The following is a 27,795-nucleotide window of genomic DNA, read 5'->3' on the forward strand; positions in this document are numbered from 1 at the left end:
TGGACTTCAGTGATCCACCTGCCTTGTCCTCCCAAAGTGCTGGGATTACAGGCATGAGCCAACATACCCTGCCATGAATCTTTTATTCACTGCTAAATCCCAAGCACCTAAAGCAATGCCAGCACAAATAGCCCTCAATAAATATTTGTTGAATAAGCAAGTGAATAAATGAATTAGAATACTTAGAAAGTATTATAAATGATTATAAATAATCACTGAGCTCTTACTAGGGGCAAGGTATGACCTGAACTCTAGTCTTATTCCCATTTTACATGGCGGACATGCAGAACAGTTGGATAAGTTGCTGTCAGTGGTGAAGCTGGATCGTGCCCTTTGGAGTCCAGGCTCTGAACCCTGTCCCCCTCCTGCCCCTGCTGGCTGGCCCATCTTTGGAGATACCCTGTGTTGTGAACAAAATAGGTCATTTTCTTTTACTTTGCATTTATTTCCTATAGTGGTGCTGGGGGTGTTCTGGGTTCAGGAAGCCTCAAAGTTACAGAAAAAGCCGAGAACACTTTGAAAAAATGTGATTAAATGGTTGGGACCCTGTGGAGAGATATCTTAAAGCTACAACATTTTTACAGACAAAAATATACAATTAAATTTTTTTTCTGATATTTTCAAAGAGCATGTTTTAATATTGCAAGAAGAGAAAACAATTGGAAACATCTTTTTAAAGTCTTATTATTCCAGAAAACATGAAAGTTCTGCCCTGTGGGTAGGCACTGTGTTGTTTAGGGCTCACCCCAGTGCTATCATAAATAGACACTCAGTACATAGAGGCTTTGATGCAAGACAGTGTGTTTCCTGCTGTCATTGCAGACTGAGGGGGCGGCCCCTTTGCCCAGGAATTCGGGGACTCCCTCCCTTTTCATTGTGAAGCATTGACACCACACTCGGGGCCCGCGAGTTTCCTGCATTCAGGGGGCAGAAGGGGAATATAGGGGTGTGGAGGGGCCCACATGCTTAAAAGCACATCACTTCTGCTCGATGCCACTGGCCACATCGTAACCTCCTCAAGAAGGGGAGGCAGGTCTAGTGGAGGGAAGATGGGCTTCCCCTATGTGGTGTGAGGGGTCAGCATGGGGGATGGCGAGCTGTGAATGGCCTCAGCATTTACTCCCCCGGTGGCCAGGCATTCTGTGGCTTTTCTGAGCCTCAGTCTTCTCACCTATATGATGGGAACCAGGAAGCCTTCATTTCTAGTCTGCATTGAGGAATAAATGGGGTGATTGATTCTACAGTGATTTGGAGATGTAAACGTCTGTACACCTCTAGGAATTATTTCCTGAGTGACTGGGAGAAGGGCAGCCTGGCACCCCTTTCTCTTACAGCATCCTGTTTGCTGACATCGTGGGTTTCACGGGCTTGGCATCCCAGTGCACGGCCCAGGAGCTGGTGAAACTCCTCAATGAGCTCTTCGGCAAGTTTGACGAATTAGCCACGGTAAGTGCAGTGTTTTTCTTTGTTCGAATTAAATTAGAATTGCTTCTGCAGTGATGATATGCCAGTGGATTCCCTGTGTTTGGACCATGAACTAGACTGATTGCTAAGCATTTCTTCCAGCAAGGTTATAAATCACCTGTTGTTTTTAGCCTCACCATTCATTGATTCCTTTCCTTGGACCGGAACCTTGCATTTACCAGATAAGAAAATGCTTGCACAAGCATGGCCAGCATGCTGTCGAATCGGGACTTCTATGCAGAAGGCTTCATTGTGCAGGCCATATGTAGGTATGGGTCTGCCCTGTGCACCATCCTGCTGCCATTGTGTCCCACTGCAAACAGAGCTGGTGATTGCAACCCCTCGTTCTGGGCTCTACTGGAGCAGGCCTGATGCTGGGTCTGCCACCCTCCTGGGATTGAAACTTGTCTGCTGGGGGCCCAGTTGCTGATGCCTCCTGATGCCCGGTGCAGGCAGTGACCACCCTTGCGTGCTGGGGTTTTGAAAGACCTTCCTTGGATCAGTCACATCTGGCAGCCAAGTTCTGCTGAACGTTGGGCCAAGGCCATACCAACAGCCTTGGCTTGTAATGCGCATGTTTGGAAGCAAAGATGAGCAAGCCAGCCAAACCTCCTTGTACAGAGGTTTGCCCTCCTGGGACTTAGTCACATTGGCCATAAGGCTTCTGAGGGGCTGGCACTGTCACCCTTTCTCCCCACAGAATGTGCTGTGTTTAGAGACAGGACATGTGGGACTGGGATCTGAGCTGCAGAAGCCAACAGATGTTGCAGGCCCAGGGAGAGCACATCTATTGCATGGCATCGATATCCTACCCCTCCTTTTCCTCTGCTGCCCACGGGTACATTGTACTGCTCATCAGTCATCAGATTGAAAGCTAGAATGTGCCCTAGTTGCATGTGATGGAACTTCCCCTCTTGCCATTCACCTGGCACATCCTCCCTGAGATTTTCGCGCCCAGCCTGTGCAGGAAGGGTCGGCTTCTGCAGGACGGCTGACCATGGACACAGAAAGTCTCCTCTTTCCAAGGGGGAAGGGGAGGAGGGAGTCTGGTGTCAGGAGAGCCCAGGATGTGATGCTTTTCAGGGCCACTGACCCACCTGAGTTTCCTTGGACCCCAGACACCTGGCATCCCTGCCCTGTGAGGGTGTGAGAGGAGCACAGTGAGATGGAGCCAAGTTCAAGTTCACCTCTTGTCCAGCCTGCAGGTGGTCAGGGAGGGGCGCTGAGGTCAGTGTGAGAGGAAGGGGCAGTGAGCTCTGTTCAGCAAGGCAGAACCTTTTCAGAGGAGGTGGCAGTGAAGCGTCTTGGGGGAAAATGTGGATGCTCCCTCAATGAAGGAGGGGAGAGGAAGGCACCTTAATAGAGGGCTGGCTTGTGCAGAGTCCTGAGGGGCATTCTGAGCACAGGGCAGGGCTGGGCAGGACAGAGCCAGGCGGTAGTCACATGAGCTGAGGCCAGTGAGACTTGCCATACGTGGCAGCAGTTAGGGGGACCCACTGGAGGTGGGAGAAAACTTGGGAGCCTGTTGCAGACACCTGATGAGGGAGAGAGGTTAAGGTAGGAGGGGTAGGGGGGAAAGAGGGTGAGCATGGGGGATTTTGGACACTACTCCCTTTGGAAGATCCCTGTGGGGAAGAAAAGATCTTGAGATCCAGTTGTAAAGTCACTGTTTAGTTTTCCAGTAAACAGTGGAAAAGATCAGCACCTTTTACTTTTCCAAGAAACAGTGGAAAAGTAAACTGACTTTACAACTGGATCTCAAGACCTTTTTTTCCCCACAGGAATCTTTGTGGGCAGTGACACCCCGTTGATAGCCTGGGCCAATGTTCCACAGCAGCCCGTTTGGGAAAGCCCACTTCATCTTTCTGCTGGGCAATGCCCTTGCAGAGCTTCTGGTCTGCAGTGCCCTTGCAGTCTTATCTGGGCCGTCCACTAGGCTTGTCCCCTGGACTGTGCAGCCAGTGTTGTGTCCTGGGCCTGCTCCTGCTTCCCACCCCTTCAGTAGGAAGCTGGTCATCTTGGGAGCTTTTCTCTGGAGGGTCCCGCTTGGCCCCACCTGGGCCTTTTCTCTCTCACTGTGCTTGGAGCTGGTGCTGGGTCCTCCACTCCTACCATCTGATTCTGTCTTCCTGGCAGTCCTGAGATCAGTACCTTTGTCCATGAGGGGACAGGACCCACGTTGGGCCAGCGCAGGCCCTTTGCAGTCCTGCTGTAGACTCCGTGGGGCTCTAGTTCTCTTATGAGGCACCTTATTTCAGCCCAGTTGCTTTGCAGTTTCTTCCTTTGATAAAGAAGTGCTGGCTCCTAGGAGAGGCTGAAGGTGTCACGGAGAGCTGCCTGCTGCTCATGGTGCTGGGCTGTCACCCTGGTCCCAGGCCTTGGCATCTGCTGTTCCTTTCTATCTGTGCCACTGTCCAGGGTGTATGGGTGGGGGCTCTGGGCCTGTTTCGAGGCATCATCGCATGCTCTCTCGTCTCATGTTTCCATGTTCCAAGTGACTCCTTGAAACCTACTTGGCTCTTTCGCCAGGACACTGATTCATGCCTGGGATGCTGGCTTACATGCTTTTATCAAGAAGAATGTGCATGCATCAGAGAGTGGGTGATGTACATGGTGGAGAGGCCTGATGGGTCAAGTGGAGTGAGAGATGTGTTGAGATGTGTGTGCCTGTACATACGTGAGTGTGCGCATGTGTGAGCATGCATGTGCACACGTGTGTACACATAAATGTGTGAACATGGGTGTGCATGTGTGGGAATGTACACGAGTGAGCCTGTGTGCCTGTAAATGCATGTGTGTTATATGTGTAGGTGTGTTACATGTGTGAGTGCTTACATGAACACACGTGTGTACGTGTGTAGGTTAGCATGCATGTGGTATATATATGAGTATGTATGTATGTGTGTACCTGTGTGACTGTGCATCTGTACATGCGTGTAAGTGCCTGCATGTCCCCTGTGGGTCACCACCTTTGGTTGGGAACATTCTCCTGGAGTCCTTTGGCAGCACAGAACACAGTCACCTCATGAGAAATGGGGACTAAGCTGACATGATTTTGTGTCAGGGGATTCTGTCCTCTTGACTTCCCATGTGTGCACAGATGTGTGTATTGCGGACACCTGCTGCAGCACAAAGACCTGCACTCTGCTATCTGCTCCTCCCAGTGACCATGCAGGATTGTGGTGTTATCCCATGTCCAAGAGAAGGAGACTGAGGGTCAGGGAGGACCAACTACTTCCTAGAGGCTTGGTGGCTCTGGACCCAGCAGCCCCTAATGTGAGGCTCTCTGCCTGGGGTTAGCTGACTAGGTCTGTGAAGGGCAGATAGTAAATATTTCAGGCTCTGTGGGTTACATATGGTTTCTGTTGCAACAACTCAATTCTGCATTGGAGCATGGAAGCAGCCACAAATACTTAAACAAATGGGTGTGGCTGTGCACCAGTAGAACTTTACAAAATAAGGAGTGGTCCATGGCCTCAGCGTGCCAGCCTCTGCTCTAAACCATGACACCTGAACAGTGTTATGTTTAAAGACATCCATGCGCCCTATCTTTGCTGTGTGGCTGCTCAGCAGCTGGGCAGTGGCTGACGTGTTGGCCTCTGGGTGGTGGAGTGTCCTGGGAGTCAGCCCCATGGAGCCTCCAGGTTGTACTGCTGGCCGCCTTTGTTCTTGGGGACGCTGTTTCTGCGTAGCAGGGCTGACAGTGCTGGCAGAGGTTAGGATATCATTACAGCTGCAGGGTGCCTTCATGTAGCCCTTGAATTCTGCCAGCTGAGAGCTCCAGGTGCCCATGAGGAGCACAGCAGAGAGAACTGGACCAGCAGTCCCTGCAGCAGCATAAATAGCATCACCCCCAGTAACTACAACTCTGGTGTAAAGTGGCTGCTCAGTCCCAGCAACATTTGAGTCTGAGCTGAAGAGAATATTTTCTGGTTTCTAGGAACACATTATTGTAAGTGGGATCCATTTGGATATGAAGCCCTTGATCACGTGGGAGCAGACAGGGGCTCGATGAGGGATCTCGCCAGCCAGGCAGGAAGGAGGATGGGGCCTTGCCCTAGTGCACTGATGCCACCACAGAGTGACAGCCTTGGGGTGTAGAGGGCTCGGCAGTGTGTGGGTGGGGGCACATATTGACCAGCAATTGTTTTATAGCACTAGAGGGCCAGAAGGCGATGCTCCGATGTGAGCAGATACAGGCACAAGGGGCTGGGCCTGTTTTTTCTCTTGACCCTTGCCCTCAAAATCAGGGTGGAACTTTAAGAGCCTTAGTTGAAAGTCTTGAGTTTGGCTGAACTGTGCAACATGAGGAGACAAAGGCCAAGTTGGTGACCTCACAGAAGTCTTTGTAACATTCTGGCCAGGACATGATGTCATCTTCATTCTAAGAGTGAGCAGAATGAGGCTCATGTGATAAAGCAACATCCCCAGAGCCACAGCCAGGATTGGAAGCGGTGTCATTATGGCTCCAAAGCCTGTCTTCCTAGAAGAGAACTCCTACTCATCCTTGAAAGCCCCAAAGGCCATCTTTTCTCTAGGTCTCTGCCCATTGGGCCTCTGACCTTTCACCAGCCTTCTGTGGAATGGGTGCATCCTGTCCAGCTAACCCTACTCGTTCATCACTGTATGGCGGTTTTCCAGGGAGGCGCTGGCCTGTGGACAGCCCATACACATGTCTGAGTTGGCACTGAGTTCCAGTGCTGACCATGGAGCCTGGCACACAATGGCTATCCCTGCCTGTTTAAGTGGGACGGTGCCATGCCAGTGTGTCCACTCCAGTGGATTCTAGACTCCTTGGCCTGTTACCTGAGGCTGGGGAACCTCTGATGGGGTCCACATATGAGAATGGCCAGAGGAGGGGCTGGGGTGGCCTACAATAGGCACTTGTTGGCCGGGAACCTCATTTGAAGAAGCTGGGAGCAGGATCAGTGCCTGGGAGAGCTGGCTATGGGTTTATTAGGGCTCAGCTATCTGCGCATGATGGCTCTGAAGAGCACCGGCCACTCCTTACCCTCCCCGTTGCTGTAAATAGGCTCCAGAATCCACTCGTGGAGAGATGCATCTGCAGAGCAAGCACAAGTCTGACTGGCTGTCACCAGGTGGTAGTGAGTGCCCTGTGGGGATAGAGGGAGGATGCCAAGCTCTCCAAGACTCCCGGCGCCCACTTCGCATATGCACAGCTGTGGCTGAGCATGAGGGTGCCCCTGGCAGGCTCCTGGTGAGGTGGTTCTTTGCTGTTTCTCAGCACATGATTGAGAAGCAAGTGTCATGTCACCTGGGACACCTTAAGGTGGATTCTTGGGCCATATCCAGAACCACTCATCAGAGTCCTAGGGATAAAGAATCTGCATTTTGCTAACTGCCCTGGATTTTGCAGGCCAGAGGCTGAGAGCCACTCTCTAAAGCTTATGCTCATATACAGACCACTGGGCCTCAGAGGTGGGTCCCTTGGCATTCTCCACTCTGACCCCATGGGTTTTCCTCACACCCCAACCTTCCAGCCAAGTGAGCCTGTCGCTTTCCCTGCATGAAGACCTCGGTTTCCACCATCCATCTCCATCCTCCTGCCCCTGCTAGAGCCCCTCCGGGCCCCTGCACAGTTTACAATGAGCAGAATGGAAACGCGTATTTCTTCACACAGCAGGGAAAGTGTTTCCCTGTCCTGGGATCCTTGCAGAATGACCTGCCCAGACCCTACCAGAGGTGGAGGGTGAGTGGTTTCTGGGGGAAGGGCGGTATATGAGGAGGCACCCCCACCCTTCCCCAAGGCAGGACAGCCCATGGGCCATGTTTTGGTGTCTTTAGGAAAATTATTAAGAAAAGTTCTCAAATGTGTTTGGATGACTTTTTGAATACCAAGTGAATCTGTCAGTTTTCCTAGGAAAGGTTTACATAACACTCTGTCTTCCGCAACCTGGCATGCTGCTTTCTTCCAACAAACTGCACCACGTGTGGCCTAACTAGTGCCGGCCTTCCAATAATGTGTGTGAGTTCTGTGGTTCAGTACCTCTGGGATATGTTACACCTCACCAGGATTTCCATAGCAGCTCCTCGTGGGGTGAGCACGAGGAGTTCTGCTTCCTGTTTCAAATCTTTCCTCGGCTTCCCACTGTCCTTAGTGGCACAGAGGACTCCTTACTTTGGAGGTATGATTGACTGATAATGAGCTGCATATGTGTACGGTTCTGTTCGTTTGGGCATATGTACACATGTGTGAAGCCATCACCACAGTCAAAATGCTGAGCATATCCTTCAGTGTTTCCCAGACCCTTTGCAATCCCTCTCTCCTCCCACTTCTTATTTTACTCTCTCCCTGTGTCCAGGCAACTACTAATCTGCTTTCTATCACTACAAATAAGTTTGAATTTTTTAGAATCTTATATATATGGAACAAGGCAATATGTACTCTACTTTGTCTGGCTTTTCTTCACTGAGCATAATTGTTTTGAGATTCATCCAATTTGTTGCATGTGTCTGTACTTCATTCCTTTTCATTGCTTAGAAGCATCCCATTTTGTAGCTGTACTGAAGCATGTCTGTTTATTCACTTTTTGATGGGCATTTGGGTTATTTCTAGGTTTGGGTTATTACAAATAAAGCTGCTATGAACATTCATATACAAGTCTGTGTATGGATATTCAGTTCTCTGGGGTAAATACCTGGAAGTAGAGTGCCTAAAAAACATGGTAGATGTATGCTTAACTTTTTATGAAACAGACACAATGTTTGCAGAGTTATTGTAGCATTTCACATTCCCATCAGCAGTGTATGAGTTCCAGTTGCTGAACATCCTCATCAGCACTTGATATCAGTCTTTTTAATTTTAGTTTTTTTCTAATAGGCATGTGGTGCTATTTTATTGTGGTTTTAATTTCCTATTTTTTAATGACTGATGTGGTTGAGCATCTTTTCATTGCTTATTGGCCACTCATATATCTTTTTGGTGAAGTGTCTGTTGAAACCTTTTGACCGCTTCCTTTTATTTGGGTTGATTTTTTTCTTTTTGTAAAGTTTTGAGCATTCTTTATATGTTCTACATGCAAGTCCTCCATCAGATATATGATCCCTCAGACTTTGGCTTGTTTATTCTCTTAACAGTGTTGTTTGAAGAGCAGAAAGTTTTAGTGTTTATGAAGTCCAATTTATCAGTTTTTTTTAATGCATTGTAACTTCTGTGTTGTGTTTAAAAAATCTTTGCCCAAAGTGCTATAACTGTGCGTTGGCTTCCCAAGGCTACTGTGGTGCATTACCACAAACTTGGTAATTTGAAACAAGAGAAATTTCTTTTCTCACAGTTTTGGAGGCCCAAATTCTGAAATCACTATTGCTTGGCCAAGATCCAGATATTCGCAGACCCATACTCCATCCAGAGGTTCCAAGGGAGAATTCGTCCCTTAACTTTTACATCCTCTCTTGGCTGTTGGAATTCCTTGGCTTGTGGGCACATCACTCCAGTCTCCCTCGGTCTTGATATTGCTGCGTGCTCCTCTTCATTCTTCTATTTTCTCTCTTTCTCTGCCTTTTCTCCCTCCCTCCCTCTCTCCTTCCCTTTCTCTGTGTGTGTGTGAAGTTTCCTCCTGCTTCATTTTTATAAGGATACATGTCATTGTATTCAGGGCTCATCTGGATAATCCAAGATGGTTTCCCCATTTTAAGATCCTTAATTTATTACCTTACAAAGATCTTTGTTTTTGTTTGCTTTGTTTTGTGTTTTGCCATCTAAGTTTACATTTACAGATTCCAGAAATTTGACTATGGATGTCTTTGGGGGGCTGGGGAGGCATGGAATTTCAACCTACCACACCCTGTGAGCAGCCATCCAAAATCTCTGGATTTCAGTCTCCTTATTCAAAAATAAGACTAAATATGACTATTTCGGTTGGTTAGTGAGAAGTAAAGTAATGGAAAGAAAAATAATAAAAAGTCTAAAGCCTCTAGCACAGTGCCTAGGATAGGGTTTACACTCAATGTATGATCATTACCATTGTTACCAGGAAAGCTGTGATCAGCGGGGTCAGTGTTTTTAAAACTATGCGAGTATTTGAAAATCCAACTTGAAAATCATTGAGACCCTCCAACATAAAGATATGATAAACTCATTTTAAAAGTCCCATCAAGTTCTTAATTATATAACCAGATAACATTTGATGCTAGAAATTGTCCGTTTATCAGCTTTGTCTGTTTTAGAGAATTGTCAAATAACGCTGTCCTTATTACCATTATAATTCAGTTGGATTCCATTTTAACTCTGCAAATGTCCTCTCATTCTGCTGTGTGCAGGAAACTGCTAATCACTGGTACGTGCATATGTAAGGAGAATACAATCTGTGACTTAGTCTGCCTCACAATCCAGCAGGGGAACAAAAGTTTTCCTTAAATACTTGTTTTATAGAGCACATACTGTATCACAAGTAAATTGAATACTATTTCACTTATTCACCATTTTATAAGCTCTGCATCCAAACTTGAAAACAAACATCGTCCACAAAAAGTCAAAGCATTAGATGCAATTATCAGATTAATGTTTAATAAGGTATAAACACAACATAGTGTATTCATAATTTTTGTGCGCCTGTGAATTTCCATAGCTTTACAAGTACACATTGTCCTAAGGAAAACTCACATGAGAAAGATACGCAAATAATCGCAGTCATTTGTTTCATTTGCCAGCTATCTAAGCCAAGCCTGCATATCCCTTCATCTCAGAGTAAGGTTGCAAAGTAAATAAATATATACTTACATAGAATAAAGTAAAAATCTTTGCCTAACCAAAGTCATAGATTTTCTCCTGTGTTTTCTTCTAGGGGTTTTATAGTTTGAGGTTTTACATTTAAGTTTATAATACATTTGGGGTTAATTTTTGTATATGTTTCGAGGTATGGGTCAAAGCTGGATTTTTTTTGTTGTTATCTTGATATCTAATTGTCCCAGAATCATTTACTGAAAAGACTATCATTTCTCTACTGAATTCCCTTTCCAAAATGTTAGAAAAATCACTTGTCCATATGTAGTTGAATGTATTTCTGGATTTAAAAAAATTCTGTTCCGTTAACCTATGTGTTTATCTTGACATCAAAAACCACATACCCTGGCCCTGTAGTTTTATAATGTTTAGTCTGGAATCAGGTCCTGTGTTTTATCCAACTTTATGGTTCTTTTTCAAAGTGATTTTGGCTATTCTAGGTGCTTTGCTTTTCCATGTGAATTTTATAATCAATTTGTCAGTTTCTGTAACAAAGCCTGCTGGAATTTTGTTTGGGATTTGTGTTGAATCTATGTTACCAATCTTGGGAGGATTAACATTTAAAAAATAGTCTTCTGATTCACGAACACCATATGTTTATTTAGATTTATTTAGATATTCTTTGATTTTTTTCTCAGAAAAAATATATAGAGAAAAATTCTATGCATTTCTCAGAAATGTATAGTTTTCAGTGTATATGTAGTTCTTTTTTCGTGGTTTTGTTTTGTTTTTTGTTTTTTTTTTTGAGATAGGGCCTCTTTCTGTTACCCAGGCTGGAGTGTAATGGTGCAATCACAGGTCACTGCAGCCTCCACCTCCTGGGCTCAAGCAATCCTTCTGCTTCAGCATCCTGAGTAGCTGGGACGACAGGCACATGCTATCATGCTCAGCTAATTTTTAATGTTTAATTTTTTTTTTTTTGTAGAAACTGGGTCTCACCATGTTGCCCAGGCTGGTCTCGAACTCTTGAGCTCGAGAGATACTCTTGTCTTGGCCTCCCAAAGTTGTAGGGATTACAGGCATGAACCACCATGCTCGGCCAGTGTATATGTATTTTATGTATTTTATCAGATTTATTCCTAAGTAGCTCCTAGTTGTTTCTGTTTTAGATGGTAGGTCTTGCTGTGTTGCCTAGGTTGGAGTGCAGTGGTGTGATCTTGGCTCACTGCAGTCTCTGCCTCCTAGATTCAAGTGATTCTCCTACCTCAGCCTCCAGAGTAGCTGAGATTACAGGCACACACCACCATGCCCAGCTAATTTTTGTATTTTTGGTAGAGATGAGGTTTCACCATGTTGTCCAGGCTGATCTCGAACTCCTGGCCTCAAGTAATCCGCCTGCCTTGGCCTTCCAAAAGTCCTGGTATTACAGGTGTGAGCCACCGCGCCCGGCCAATGCTATTGATTTTTAGCTTTTAATTTCTGATTGTTCATTACTAGTATAGCAAAATACAGTTGACCCTTGAACATCATGGATTTGAACTGTGTGGATCCACGTATACATGGGTTTTTTTCAATAAATATATTGGAAAATATTTTGGAGATTTGTGATAGTTTGGAAAAACTCACAGATGAACTGCGTAGCCTAGAAATATTGAAAACGTTAAGAAAAGGTTGCATATGCCATGAGTGCATAAAGGATTATACATGTATTTAGGTTGGTACAAAAGCAATTGTGGTTTTTGACTTTAAAAGTAATAGCAAGGCCGGGCACGGTGGCTCACACCTGTAATCCCAGCACTTTGGGAGGCCAAGGCAGGCGGATCATGAGGTCAAGAGATCAAGACCATTCTGGCCAACGTGGTGAAACCCCGTCTCTACTAAAAGTACAAAAATTAGCTGAGTGTGGTGGCGTGCACCTGTAGTCCCAGCTGCTTGGGAAGCTGAGGCAGGAGAATCACTTGAACCCGGGAGGCAGAGGTTGCAGTGAACTGAGATCGTGCCACTGCACTCCAGCCTGGTGACAGAGCGAGACATCATCTAAAAAAAAAAAAAAGAAAAGTAATAGCAAAAACTGTAATTACTTAAATTACTTATAGCAAAAACCACAATTACTTTTGCACCAACCTAAATAGATACTAGCTTATTTATGTGTTAATCAACTGTTAATATTATTGGTAAGGTTTCTGCTCAATGGTAGCTATGTTTTTGGGGGTAGTCAGAAGTTATACATGGATTTTCAACTGTATGGGGGTTGTCACTCCTAACCTGTGTTTTGCTCAAGGGCCAACTGTACAGTTGAGTTTTTGTATTAGTAAACTGTTCTGAAACTCCGCTGAACTCACTTATTTCTAGTAGGTTTCCGTATACATATATTTTCTGCATAAATCATCATGTTGTTTGCAAATGAAGACAGACTTTCTTCTTCCTTTCCCGCTTGGGTGCCTTTTATTTCTGTTTTCTTGCCTTCTTTTACTGCCTAGAACCACCAGTACAATGTCGAATAGAAGTGTCAAGAGCAGACATTCTTGTCTTGTTCCCAACATTAGGGGAAGGCATTCTGTCTTGCATCATTAAATATGATATTACCAGGTGGATTTTTTGTGGATACTTTTTATCAAGTTGAGCAAGTTTTCCTTTTATTTCTAGTTTGCTGAGTTTCTAATTTGCTGAGTTTTTTTTTTTTTTTTTGAATCAGAAATGGATGTTGAAGTTTGTCTAATTCTTTTGCATCTATTGGAAGGATCATATGGTTTTTCTTTTTAGTCTGCTCGTAGAATGAATTACATTGATTGATGGTAGGATATCTAAACATCCTTTTGTTCCTTGGACAAGCCCTACTTGGACATAAAGAGGGTCCCCGACTTATGATAGTCTGACGTATGCTGTTTTGACTTTAAGATGATGGGAAAGTGATACACATTCAATACAAAGTGCCTTCCTCTTGTGATGCTGGGAGGCGGCAGCAAGCCACAGCTCCCGATCGGTCACACAGTTTTGACTTTCAATATTTTCAACTTACCGTACATTCATGGGTTGTAACCCCATCATAAGTTGAGGAGGATTTGTTTTGTATTATCCTTATTTATTGTTGGCTTTGCTTTTCTAAAATTTTGTTTAGAAAATTTTTCATTTATGTTACTTAAAGATATTAGTCTGTGGCTTTTCTTATTCTGTACATGGTGTCAAGATAACACTTAACTCATAGATGAGTTTGGGAATATTTCCTTTTGTTGAATTTTTTGGAATAGTTTTTGTAGAAATGGTATTCTTTCTTTCTTAAATGTGTGGTAGAATTTACCAGTGAATCCGTCTGGACCTGATATTTTCTTTGTGGAAAAGTTTTTAACTATAAATTTAGTTTCTTTAAATAGAGCTAGTCAGGTCAGTTTTTTTTTTTTTTTTTCCTTAAATAAGCTTGGTGGTAGTTCTTCATAGTATTTCCTTGTTTTCCTTCTAATGTCTGTAGAATTTATAGTGATGTCACCTCTTTTATCCATGGTTTGGGTAAGTTTTGTTTTCTCCTTTATCTGATCATTTTGGCTAGAGGTTTATCAGTTTCACTGGTTTTTTTAAAATAACTGCTTTTCATTGGATTGATTTCTCTATTTTTCTATTTAGTTTCTTTTCATATCTCTGTTATTGTGCTACTTCTGGTTATTTTGGGTTTAATTTGCTCTTCTTTTTGTAGTTTCTTAAGGTGGATGCCAAAACCATTAATTAAACATTTTTTATGTCTTTTAATATAAGAATTTATTGTTGTAAACTTGCCTGAAAGTATTACTTTAGCAGTATCCCACAATTTCTGGTATGTTGTGTGTTTTTCTAATTCTGTTTAAAATACTTTCTAATTTCTCTTGATTTTTTTTTTTCTCTTTAGACCCATGGGTTATTTAGAGAGATGATTCAGGAATATTTCAAAGATCTTGTTTTTTACTTCTAATTTAGTTTTTTTGTGGTCAGAGAGCATACTTTTTATTATTTGAATCCTCTTAAATTTATGGCCCAGAATATGGCTTACTCTGGTGGGTTAGTACTCTGATTTTGTAGAATTCTATTGTTAATAGTGTGTTCAGTAAGTACCAATTAGGTCAATTGGTTGATAGGATTGTTCATGTCTTATTGATTTCCTGGCTACTTGTTTTCTCAATTATTGAGAGAGGAGTATGGAAATCTCCAACATAATTGTATATTTTTTCTTTCAGTTCTATTTTTACTTCATGTATTCTTAAACTGTTATTCAATTTTTAAATATTTATAATGGTTATGTCTTCTTGATGAATTGACTATTTTATTATTAAGAAATGACCTTCTTTATTCTGGTAATATTTTTTGCTTTGTAATCCCATTTGTCTGATATTAATAGAGCCATTTCAACTTTCCTTTGACTATTGTCAGAAAGAATAGTTGTCGCTCGATACTTACAGGGCATTGGTTCTAGGACTACCTCTGGATGCCAAAATCTGGATGCTCAAGTCCCTTATAAAAAATGGCATAGTATTTGCATATAACCTTTATACACATCCTCCTGTATACTTTAAATCTTCTCTGAATTACTTATAATATCTACTACAGTGTAAATGCTATGTAAATAGTTGTTATGCTGTATTGTTTGGGGAATCATGACAAGAAAAAAAGCTGTACCTGTTCAGTGTAGATGCAGCCTTGATAGACCTAACTACATTCTATCATCTGCAGTTGATTGGATCCATAGATGCAGAACCCATGGATATGGAAGGTCTGTGTCTTCTTCCATCCTTTTATTTTTAGTCTGTTTGTGTGTGTTCATTTGTTTGTTTTTGATTTTTAGGACAGAGTCTCGCTCAGGTTGGAGTGCAGTGGCATGATCTTGGCTCACTGTAACCTCCGCCTCCCGGGTTCAAGAGATTCTCCTGCCTCAACCTCTTGAGTAGCTGGGATTACAGGTGCCCGCAACTATGCCGAGCTGATTTTTGTAATTTTAGTAGAGAAGGGTTTTCACCATGTTGGCCGGGCTGGTCTTGAACTCCGAACCTCAAGGAATCCATCCGCCTCAGCCTCCCAAAGTGCTGGGATTACAGATGTGAGCCTCCATGCCCGGCCTGTTTGTCTCTTTTTATTTAAAGTTTGTTCCTAGTTAGTTTTGCTTTTATTTTATTTTATTTTTTACCTAAGGTGACAATCTCTGCTTTCAACTGGGGTATTTGGACTATTTGTGTTAGTGATGCGGTTAGGTTTAGTCTGTCCCCTTGCCATTCGCTTTCTGTTTGTCTCATTTGTTCTTTATTCCCTTTTTTGTTTTCTTTGGCCATTTTGCCAATTTATTATGTTTTATGATTCCATCTCACTGCCTTTATTGGCTTATAACTCTTTGTTTTGTTATTTTTGTGGTTGCTTTAAAGTTTATAATAGATATTTTAACTTTTAGCAGTCTACCATCACATGATTTATTAATTACAGCATAAGAAACTTACAATTGTATACATCTGTTTCTTCCTTCTTGGCCTTTATGATGTTGTTGCTGTACATTTTACTTTTTCTTGTGTTATAAACTCCATTTTACATTTTATTTACACAGTTCTCTTTCAAAGCAATTTGAACAATAAAAATATCTGATCTGTTTATTCATGTAGTAACTATTTCCTTTGCTTTTCATTCATTTATGCAGTCAATATTTCTTTGTATTTTATATTTCTGCCTAAATAATTCCTTTTGGCTGGGTGTGGCTCATACCTGTAATCCTAGCACTTTGGAAGCTGAGGTGGGAGGATCACTTGAGGCCAGGAGTTTGAGACCAGACTGCACAACATAATGAGACCCCATTTCTACTGAAAAAAAGAAAAAAAAAACTTAACTGGGTGTGGTGGCACATACCTGTAGTCCTACTTATTTGCGAGGCTGAGGCAGGAGCATCACTTGAGCCCAGGAGTTTGAGACTGCAGTGAACTATGATCACATCACTGCACTGTAGCCTAGGTGACAGAGTGAGACACTGTGTATGAAAAAGTAAATAAAAGAATTTTAAAAAAACATTTCTTATAGCGCTGGTATGTTGGTGATGAATTCTTTCAGTTTTTATACTTCTGAAAGACTCTTTTTTTGCCTCAGTTTTTAAAAATGTATTTTCACCGCATAGAGAGTTCTAGGTTGATAGTTTTGCTTTGTTTTCTTCAGAACTTTGAAGATGTTGTTCTAGTGTCTTCTCTCATGTTGTCTCCAACAAGAAGTCTGCCATCAACTCTCTTCCTTTGTTTGAAATAGGTCTTCTCTGTCTACTTTTTTTTTTCTTTTCATCACTAGTTGTAAGAAATTTGATTTTGATGTGAATTTGAGTTTTCTTCATGCTTCCTGTGCCTGCAGTATGTTGAGCTTGCATCTGTAGTTTTACAGTTAAATTGGTAAAAAAAAAAAAACCAAAACAAAACAAAAAACCTGGGTGATCCTTTTTCAAATACATTTTATGGCTTCTTCTCTTCTTCCTTCTGGGACATCAATTCCACATGTATTAAGGAGTTCCACTCTTGAGGGAGCCTGCAGCTCATTGGTGATTTTCTTCAAAATTTTTGGATTCTTTTCCTTTCTGTTTCATTTGGATAGTAGCTATTTTCTTGTGCAGTGTATGTCCCATCATTAATTCTATCCAGTATAGTTTCCATCTCAGACACTCTAGTTTTCATCTTGAGAAGTTCAATTTGAATCTTGTTTCCCCTTGTTGAGGTAACTGCCTAAAAGTTCAAAATTGGAATGACCCAGTTTGCTCCTTTTTTTTTTCTGTATTACTTGTTTGTATTTTCTTTGTGCATTGATGGTGTTACATATTATTCAAGTGTATGTTTTACTCTAATCTGCATGAGTCAATTTTTGAGGAGCACGTAGGAAGATGTGTGTGCCTCGTATGTGCTGGTGTTGTGTGTGAGTCCCTGGTGTTGGACATGCAGGTGGCCCCTGTGAAGTAGGAGCATGTGAGATGCGTGTCCCTCAGATGTGCTCACGTTATATCTGGCTGTATGGCAGCAATGGAGCATGTCTTTTAAATGCCTTGGTCTCCATAGGGGCATTATATGCAGGAAAGAGCTGCCTTTCTTTCTAATGGTTTATAGTGAGTCGTGGCTGCCAGATGTCCATGCATACTGAAGCCCCCCACTGGTAGCCAGGCTGGGTCATGTTTAGACTCTAGGCTCCAGGTTGTATAATTGATGGCTGCAAGGGCCTGTTTCTGAGTCTCTCGTGTTGGAGATGCAGGTGGCCCCCATGAAGTAGGACCATATGGGATGTGTGTACCACAGGTATACTTGTATGTCTGAGGCCCTTGTGTTGGTCATGCAAGTGGCCCCTGTGAAGGGCAGGCTTGGAAAATTACACACAGCTGCAGTCCAAACATATCTTTCTCTATGAAGGCCTCTGTGGGAAGTTAAACAAACACAGAACATGTTTGCCTTAGTCTTGATAGTAGCTGATGGTTTATTTATATCCTTAGCCATGGTTGTTAGTCACAGATGTGAACAATATTTTTGACCTTTTCCCCATTTATTGGATACTTGTTAGATTTACATTTGCTTTAATACCCATGTATATTTGGGAGACTGGCCACGCCCCTTTGTATTGATGAGAAACACCTGCCGAAGCCCAGTCTCACTCTACCTTCACCTGCAGAGGGACAGGGCCCCTTCTCTGGATGTCAGTTTTCTTAACGGGAACATGAACTGGTTGAACTAAGCACACAGTTCCTTCATCCATTTCCAGAAGACTGTGGGGCAGCATGGAGGGGTTCACTGTGTGCCATCTGCAGAGATAAGACAATCCCAGCTTGGCCGGTTATCAGCTGGGCCGCCTAGGGCTCATCCTGATCCCATTCCTTAGGTGGCTGGGAACACAGCCCCTTAGTTGTGGTCATAACTCCAGGAACCCTTCTGGGAACATTTTTTCCCAATGAGAGCACCTCACATTGTTGTAAGTTCTCAGCCCCACAGTGACTGTTTCCTGGCGCATGCCAGATGTGCATTCAGATTTCAGATGGTACAAGCAGGTCCCTGATGGGGATCAGTACAAGAGTAGACTGGTCAGTGTGGCGAGGTTAGACAACCCCCATGAGACATTCCCATTCCCTGGACTGGGCTTGAGGCTACCTGGATCTCAGTAATCCTGTGGCATATGCTGAGGCAGCTGATGGCCTCTGAAAGCCTGTGCTGACCCCAAACATGGACACATCAGTAGACATTCTGATCCATGGGGACCCAACACAGGAGTATTTGAGCAATGATTTCATGAGTGTTTAAGTTAGGATCACTTGCATTCATATAATTTGCTTTAAGGGAATATAGGACAAGTGTCATGCCGGGTTTAAGAATCCTCCTACAGGCTGACACAGCTCTGGGCCTCCTGGTCACAGATGACGAGGCAAACATGCATGGCTTTACGGTGCAGTTGTTACTCAACTGAGCCTAGGTGTGATTGCCCAGCACAGTAAAGCCAAAATATCTACATGGAGGGAGAAATATCTACAGCAGGAAAAAGAAGGGCCTTCATTTGCAGGGTGCCAAGGAAGGAGAATTGAGCAGCTCCCGCTTAAGACAGAACCTCTCCAATGGCTTGCAAGCAAGGTTTTTGAAGGCGGGGGTAAATTTCAGGAAAGCAGAAGTTACAGACAAAATCGTAAATCAATACGTGGTAATTATACACTGGTTTGGCCTAAAAAGATAGGATATCTTGAATAAGGATATCTTAAATAGGACTCCTAGGTAGAATCAAAGATTTTCTGATTTTTAATTGGTTAAAGAAGAGAAGTTTTGTTTAAAATGTCGGAGTCGACAGAAAAGAATGTCAGCTCTGGCTTGTGGGTGTGACTTCCTCCAGGCCCTTAAGGAAGAAATTTAGGACAAAGATTGGCAGTCAGAGTTCAGTCCTCAGTTCTCCATTATTTGAGGTTGCCAGCATATCCATTTGGGGTCTAGGTTTCTAAAAAACAACTCAGGGACATATGTTAAGATGTTATCTTTATTTTCTATAGGGAACCAAACATTCTGTGACTTTAACTTCCTTGGCTATTATTTTAAGCTACTGTTAACCTTCTTGCTTATCAAGTTGCTCATTTACCTCTCAGGGCTAGCTGGGAGCCTGGAATTTCCCTTGAAGGAAGTCAGGATTTTCCTTTATTTCCATGCTTGTGGGGTCCTGCATACCCCTAAGAGGGGTCCCTCCTCTATCTCACAATCTGACCTTTTCGTTCAACCTTTAATTGCCAAAAGATGACATTATTATGTCTTGTGTTAGTGAGGTCATTATTTTTCATTTATTTTGTGTCTACTCTGGATATTTCCAAAAGGGACTTATGGAAGCCGACCCAGGAGACAGAGCTGTCCCTGTAAAGTCTCAGGCTCGTGGAGCTGTGTATTCACTTCCATACTTCCTGAGCCCCTCCCAGCCTTTGCTCTCCTTGTGGATCCTTTCACTGGGCTTGATTCCGAGGCCAGGAATCACCAGGCAGCTGCAAGGACTACACCCACGTCGTCCTTACTTCTCATGTCTTGGTTTCTGTGACTATAAAATGTGAAAAGGACACTGGAGAGTCTGTACATCCTTTGCTGCTCCCACATCCCAGTTCTGTGAGCTGCTAAAAAACTGGCCACACAGGAGGCCTGAAGTGAATTCTCACCCGTAATGTAGCTCCAGCAATTGTTAATGTCTGGTTAGTCTTGTTTGGTCTCTACCCTCTGCCTTCCCTCAAATCCTAGATGTCATTTCACTTCCTCCATAAATCCTTTAACTCTATCATCTGAGAACATTTCACGTGGTACCACCACGATACCATTATCATACCCAACCAAACTGATGAAAGTTACATCATCTCTAATCCCAGTCTGGGCTCGGCTCACCCTTGTGTCTCAAAAATGTCTTTTCATCCTGGCTGATTTGTTCCAACCAGGTTACAAATGAGATGGACATATGTCTTGATTGTCTTGCAGGATTTTAATATTTGGAGGTGACTGAACAATGACACAGAGAGGCCGTGTCGTTGACGGAAGTTTATTACTCACAGCCTGTAGACCAGAGGGCATTCACACCATGCCAAACAGGGCCACACAGTGAGCACCCAGGTCATCAGCAGGCAGAAGGAGGAAGGGGACAGTGTGGCCTTGAGCCTTCATTGTGGTTTCAGGGGAAGGAAGGGGTGGGGCAGGTTAAGCAGCTTATCAGGTTTAGGATTAGATAGTTTGAATAACGTGCATGGGCTCTGGGCTATAGGAGTGGGCCCTGGTTGGTACCTGGCCAGGGAGTGATTTAGGGCAGGTAGGTGAGAGTTAGATTAGACAAAGGGTGGTTAGGGCATGGACTGGGGATGGGTTGGTTTGCAAGTGAAAGTATTTACTGTTTCTAGGAATTAGCTAGTCTTGGGATTTCCCTTTTAATCTTTAACAGTGCCCCTCCCGTTTTGGCCCCCCATCCTCTGTGACATTTTTTTATGTGCTCCTCCTGCCCTCTCCTCGGCTTCTGTGAACTGGTAGATCTTCAGGAGACTTAGTAGTTTCTTGGATCTGCTTTTGTTGTTGTTGCTGTTGTTTTAATAACCCTTTCCTGGGTGGCTGTGCACTTCTCATTGCTTCTCTCTAGCAGGCAGGTGCTGGCTGCTTTTCTTCTTGCCAGGTTGAGATTGATGGTGGAGTGGTTATCCGTGTGACCTGTCCATCAGTGGTCTCCCATCCACATTGCACCCAATGGTTTTATAGCAGCTGCCTTGCAAGCATGGCTGACATTTTATGTTGCATTTACTTTGCAAGATGGAGGTTTTTAATTCCCTAATTTCTTCAGCATTATTGGCTCATGATTTTTTCTAAAAAAGAATACTTATTCAGCTACTGGGTTATTCTCAAAAATAGTAAATGTTTGATTACTTTTACTTATCAGTTTTCAAAATAATAATCAGCACCCCGTTATGAAGTCATGGATTTTAAAAAATTTGATGTGTTTTGATCGATTGCCATCTTTTTTATTTTTGGTGTTAACTTTCCTGTTTTGGCAAGTGGGAGCCTGTTCAGGTTACTTTCTGTTTTCTGTCTTTTTTTTTTTTTTTTTAAGGTCAGTCATCTCTGAGCAGCATCTTCACACTAAGCATTTTTCTAGAAGTCCTGGTTTCTTTCAGTGGGAAATGGTTTTTCAGCCCTATAATCTGTGTTGTAATTGGTCCGAGGCTTTTTAGGGCACTGAGATAGGATTTTTTTTTAGGAAAATAAAAATAAATTATGAGTTTATATTGATATTTCCAATTCACTTCACTCCGTGGATTTTTATATTTGTATCTTTTCGGTGATGCTGAAAATTCTAATGACAGTAATATTATTTGTTTCATCCTTCTATATATAGTAGGCTCAAAATAACATTGCCAATATTATTTTCAACAATAAGTCTGCTGAATGCAATTGGAGATTTCTTTGTGGTTATTTTTGTCCTTGCATTATATTCTGCCAGACATACAGTCAAATATGTGTTTTCTCATCGCTTGGAATAATTCTTCTCTCTGTGATCATGCTGGTAACAGGTTTATTTCATTTTGGTTTTGATCTTTTAGGTATCACTGTTTTTAAGTTTTCTTTTTAGGCACGTAAAGTAATTGCATGGTTCGTTCTACAGTAAAAACTGAAGTCGAGGTACATGGAGAGACCCCTCCCCTGCCCACTGTTCCTCCTGCGTGTATAGTTAGACGTTTGTGTTGGGTTTCCCTTTGCCCCTCCATGGTTCCTTTTTGTTCCTTTTTGATGCTGGTAGTGCATTCACTGTGAAACTGTTCCTGGAGAGCGCTTCCCAACAGGGCACACTGATTCTTCAGTCCTCCCCTGAGGCGGGGAGGCTTCCGGGGACCTGATTTGATCCTGTTGATGGACAGGTGTCTGCAGAGTTCTTATGTTTCAGCTCTTCTGCCCTATTTCTGTAGCAGGAAGCTTCCTCTAGAGTTTTCTAAAATTTCTTATTTCGTTTTTCCACTGAGAGCCAAACACTCCAGTCTTACAGAGTTAATTGGACTTGGCCGGTTTGGGTTTTGGATGCGGTCACTTTCAGGCAAAAACTGGATTGATTCAGGCTTCTCATCCTCTCCTTCTCCCAGGTACCTGTTTTCTCAGAATTGGGGTGCAGTGTGTGAGTCCATGCGTCGTCCTCTGGCCTCTCTGGACTCTACTGTTTTAGAACTGGCCCTAGAGCAGCCTGGGCATGTCAGAGCTCTGGAATTGGCAGTGGATCTTCCTGAGCCACCGACTCTCTGCTTTCTTTTAGACGTTACCTCTGTGCCCTTTTGGGATGGGTCCTGGGGCTGGGCAGGGTCAGAATGTACTGGCCTATGTGAGTTCTTGTTGTTCTAGACCCTTCCCTGTGGCTACCTGCTCAGACCCTTAAGACCATGATGGGCCCAGACTGTCTGTGAGCTGGCTGCAGCTCTTTAGGCCACACCTGGAGTGAATCAGGAAATTTTCCTATCTGAATTCTCCTGTAGCCACTCTGTTGTACTGAGAAGCTTCTGTTGTCACATCACCTGCCTGCAGTCCTGTCCCTTTTAAGCCTGGGAGGGAGGGGGCAACTCTTGTCCCTTAGGGCTGAACATGCTTCTGAGCCCCTGCCAACCCTCCATCTCATCTTCTTTCTTCTTTTGGAGGAGACACAACACTTCCTGTGGTGCTTATTGCAGTGGACTCTAGGTGCTGACTTTGCATATTTATACAAAAGAGTCTAAAATCAGAAACACTAAAACCAATTAGAAATACCTTTTTTGATCTCTTAAGCTTGCTAACAAAAGCCAGGGCCTCTGAGATTAAAGACAAAATAAAGCAGTGTATTCAACATTTGTCCTAAACTGTCTCCACTAGTGCCAGCGTGATGCAGGTGGGTGGGAAAGGGACACCATGAGGGCCCAGGAGGGTCCTCAGCTTTGCATCTCAGAACAGTTTCCAGAGACTCATGTGGGATGCTGGGTGAGCTGGAATTGTGCACATGTGTGTGTATAGTATATGTTGTCCAGGTTCCAGGAGAGGATTGCTGTTCTAAAGACAACTGTTCTGGACAATTTCTTCAGAATACACAAGCCCTCATGTGCTTGTAAGGCCTTCCACATGACTGTGTGCATGTGGATAGTCTGTGCTAGATGGCTTTGCCCTTGGTCCTCATGCAGAGATAGGTTCTCCCCACTCACAGCTCGCCCACACCATGCAGTGACGGTCACACTTGAGGCTCCGTGGGTGTCTCTTTGGCCTTCATTCCCATGTGCTGTTTATGCCTCCTTTTACATAGGACTCCTGTAGGGATGGTAATTGATGATTCCACCCCAGCCAGCCCCACAGCAATGTCCTTTTCTGCGGTGGCCATGCCAAGTCTTGGTGTCAAATAGGATAGTTGGGTTGACAGGGTGGGCTGTTTGGAGCAGCTGTACTGACAGGCCCCTCCTTTGCCTTTTACCCTGGAGCCCTGCTACCATCAGATCTGACTGGCCTGTTCACTCATGCACACTCATCCCTTCAGCAGCCTTGTCCTGCAACCTGTCCCACTCCAGGAATAGGCTTGTTCTGGACTCACAGAGATGACCAGGAGGCCCTGGTACCCATCAGACCCTGGAAAGATGCTGGAAACACAGCTCAGAGCTGAGGTGGGGGCAGGGACACTGGCAATTGCCCACAATCCCTGAGTCCACTCCTGCGCATGAGATGCAGGGATGATCAGGGATCCGCATCAAAGTCCTCGATGCAAGAGCACAGGTCCTTACAGTTGGGGATTGGCAACCCTTCCAAAACCATGTGCAAGAAGAGTTCCAGCAGCCAGTGGGCATTGTGGCTCTTGTGGGCTCCCAGAGGGGTCTTGAGCCCTCCTTTGGGACCTCTGAGAAGAAATCCTGATGTGTCAGGGCCATTGTCACAGGTTGTGAGTGCTCACGGGGTTTCTAATCTCAGGGAGGGGGTGGGAAGCGGCAGGGCTGGGCGGAGGAAGCCTGAGTGTGAGGGGTGGCCACTTCTCCTTCCTGGCAGGCCTCTTGCATTCAGGCCTGCTTCTGACCGTTGGGGACATTTGGGGGATGTTTGGAAGCAGGCCTGAATGCACGGGGCATGCCAGGGCAGTGCCAATGGGGACAGAGCAGTGTCCTAGGAGGGAGCCCAGAGCTGACTGTGGGCCTGGAGGCTCTGGTGAGGATGGCTTGAGAAGACTGGCTGGTCGCATCCCTAGTGAGGGGCCCTGTCTTCAGTTTTGCAGGACAGAGACTGGCGCTGGCAGCACACCCTGGGGTCCAGTGAATGGTCATTCAGGCTGGGCCTTGAAGGGCTGGCACTGGAACCAGGCAGCAACCCTGTGTCCAGGTCACTTTTGTGGCTTCTTGGCTGCACCTTCTCTGGGACAGGACACAGTCCCTTCTGTGAGCGCTGACTGTGGTCCCAGGCCCTGTCATTGCTGCAGTGACAGTAACCATGGTGCCAGCCACTGCACGGAGACCCTTGCCCAGATCATCACTGGTCCCCACAGCTAGCCTCCAAGCAGGCACATCCTGACCCCTTTGAAACATTTGGACACCTGGGAAACAGCAGCTGTTGGGCCAAGAAGCCTGCCCTTGGGTGGAGTGGACCTACCTACCCAGCTCTGAACTCGTGCTCCCAGGCCCCTGACACAGGCTCATGTCAGCTGCAGCTCAGCCTGCCGGGGGATGAGGGCAGGTGGGAAGACCCCCTTCCGCAGATGATGCCAGGGTTCTAAGGGCTAAGTAGTTGTCACAGTCATGCAGAGATGGAGGAGACACTAAGCGGCCAAACCCTGGACGTCTTTGGACTATCACCAGCTTCTCTGTGACCAGCTCCCTGTCAGCAGGAGGAGCTGTTGCACCCTGACGGAGCAGACTCGGCCCCTGGGCTTTACAAGGCTGGCCTCAGTGTCCATCTTACAGACTGAAGTCTCTGATCACCTCCTCCCCTTATCTCCCGTCCACAGTCTTGGAGTGCTGAGGGAGGCTCAGTGGTGGAAGGAGCTGGGCACAGAGCCAACTGTATGCCCAACAGTGCCCCCGTCTCTGATGCTGGGCAGTGGCCAGGATCATCTCTCAAGGTCCCTGCAACTCCAGGCCTGGGGGCAGCTCAGGACAGCAGCAGGGTCATCAGCTGTCTACTCAGCTCTGGGAAGATACTTCCGTGGACAGGCCATTCAGCTGCTAGGCCAATCCCTGCTCAGCCTGGGAACTGGGGCTCCCAGCGGTCGGTGTGGCCTGGCCCTGCCCTGACTCACTCTGTGTTGGCCCTGGTTCCTCTTCTTTAAGAATGTGGGGCACAGGTGAGCACAGGGATCATGAGAGCTGGTAACTCTCATCCCAAATGCACTTGTGTTAACTCAGCATTCGAGAGGACCTGCGGCCCCAGTCATTTGTAAGAAACCAAAAGATCACATTAAATATAAGCCACCGATGTGTTCTCAGAGTGGCTGGAGGAGTTCTGTGGCCTCATAAAACCATCTCAGGGGACTTGTGAGGTCCTTCCTCATCCAGCATTGTGCTTGTGTGAGGCTGGTTCCTTCCCGGGCATCTGCAGAGACAGCACAGCATGAAGGCTGGATGCAGAAGTGGGTCACAGAATCCACTGTCTGCCCTCGAGACGGCGGCGCCACAGAGGCTCGCAGAAGTGAACTGCAATTCTGTGCTTCTCACTCATTGTCTTTTGTTTGGGGAAATGTCATAATTTTTCATAAAATGTTACTTGTGTTAACCTGCAGTGGATTCACTATTATTTTAAATGCATTTGTACACGAAAAAATTCTTATTGTTAAATGTCAGTAGCTATAACCCACCTACACAAAAGGTTTTTGTTTTTAGTGAGTCCTCAGTGATTTCAAGACATAAAGGGGTCCTGAAATGGAAATGTTTTAAAGCTGCTGTTTTAATGTTGTCCCTGAAATAAACACAACAGTCATGATGATAATCCCAGTTGACACTGATTGATCCAAGTAAGACAATACAGGGTCTTAGAGTTAACTCTCTCCACCTTCCACGTGCCCTGCAAGGCTGGTGCTGCTGTTCCTATTCATACCACTGTACAGATGAGCAGATGGACATTCAGCTTTGGCCAGTGCCTTCTGCCTCCGGGGAGTGTGCCCTATGGGTGGGGAGGTCAGAAGCCCCAGGGACACCCAGATGGGTGAGAGGTCCACCCTTCCTGGGGAGAAGCAGCTGCTGGGGGGAATCTAGCACGTTCTGGAGGGCTGTCCGTGATGGTCTGCATGGCGGTTAAGGGAGGTGCTGTGGGAATAAAGGGAGTTGGGGAAGATGCCCCTTGGAGGTGGCATTCCAGCTGGACCTTGAAGGATCATCCTGTAGCGTTGGCTCAGTGAAGCCGACAGGAGGGATGGACCCCCCAAGGGGAAAGAGGCCATATGTGAGGTATGGGGAAAGGGAGAAGGAGATTGATGTGAGCCTGGTCCCAGCCCTCAAGACTGTGGTGACCACACAAGGGTGTGGCCTGGGTGGGAAGGTGTTGGCCCAGGTGCAGTGTGTCTTGTCAGTGCTCTGTGGCCACCAGTGTCTAGAGGTGGTGGAGCCAGCAGAGGTGCTCACAGCCACTGCAGTGCTGTCTTCTTACCGTGTGCCTTCCCCTTCCCTGAAGGAGAACCACTGTCGTCGCATCAAGATTCTCGGGGACTGCTACTACTGCGTGTCGGGACTGACCCAGCCCAAGACTGACCATGCCCACTGCTGCGTGGAGATGGGGCTCGACATGATTGATACCATCACGTAAGTACACCGTGGGGCTGAGAGGAGTGACCTGGGGCGTCTACACATCGAAATCCTGGAAGCTGAGCCACCTGCCCCGTGTGGGCTCCCCTCTCAGGGCCTCGCTTTGTCCTGGTGGGTCTGAGGCTGTAGAGAATGATGCCAGCATTAGGAGGATGCCGGGTTCAGGAAAGCGTGAGAGGATGCTTCCATGATTCCCCGCCTTTACATTTCATGTGTGACTGTATTTTTTGTCCACAGGAATTCTGCGTATTGTCAGGTATGCATGAGTCATGCAAAAATAAATTCATTTTTAGCTTAACCAGATAAGACATTCAGAAGGGTTTGACCCCAATCTAGCTGAATTCTCTATTAAATGGAAGTAAATGTGTATGTTTCTCTTCACTCAGCAAGGTGACTGGGTCTCAGGTGCTCTCTGTGTGGGGAGACAGGCTTGGGATCTGGGCAGGTGAGTCTTCATGGGATGAATATTACACCTGTGAGGACAGGCCTGCCCATTTCTTGGTCAGTCTTATGTTGTCATTGTCCTTATCAGAGACTGGGATGAAGACATAGATGTGTTTGTCAAGTTAGGGAAGGTGTGGAGCTGGAAGGCTGAGCTAATGTATGGAGTGTAGATCCAAACAGACATCTCCAAATGTGGAGAAGTGGGTATGCTCCAACGAGATGGGGCCAACAGGGATGGGGCATAGCTTCATACCTGGAGTGGGAAAGTAGTAGCATAAGAATTGTGTAGGGAGACAATGGGTAGCTGCAGGTGAAAGGATGCACAGGCAAACACTCAGCCAGCGAGGCTGAGAGATGGGGCGAGATTGCTGGCTCCCTGTGCCGCATCGCTGCCTCGTGGGCTGCCCCGTGGACTGCCCCGTGCGGCGCTCCTGCAGACGGTGTGATGGAAAGAGGCTGTCGGGAGGAGGCCAGCACCTTGAGCATTGCG

At 45.2% G+C, this 27,795-nt stretch overlaps 1 protein-coding gene across 1 annotated transcript in view; it reads left to right on the plus strand.

Moving 5' to 3' along the window:
* Positions 1-27,795, plus strand: part of ADCY1 (adenylate cyclase 1) — a 143,328-nt gene that overhangs the window by 50,297 nt on the left and 65,236 nt on the right. The window contains exons 4-5 of the mRNA XM_003896011.5: positions 1,335-1,446; positions 26,731-26,858. Of these exons, the coding sequence (XP_003896060.4) occupies positions 1,335-1,446; positions 26,731-26,858 (240 nt within the window). The remainder of the gene's footprint in view (positions 1-1,334; positions 1,447-26,730; positions 26,859-27,795) is intronic.

Source organism: Papio anubis, chromosome 4 (assembly GCF_008728515.1).
Source record: "Papio anubis isolate 15944 chromosome 4, Panubis1.0, whole genome shotgun sequence".
NCBI lineage: Eukaryota > Metazoa > Chordata > Mammalia > Primates > Cercopithecidae > Papio > Papio anubis.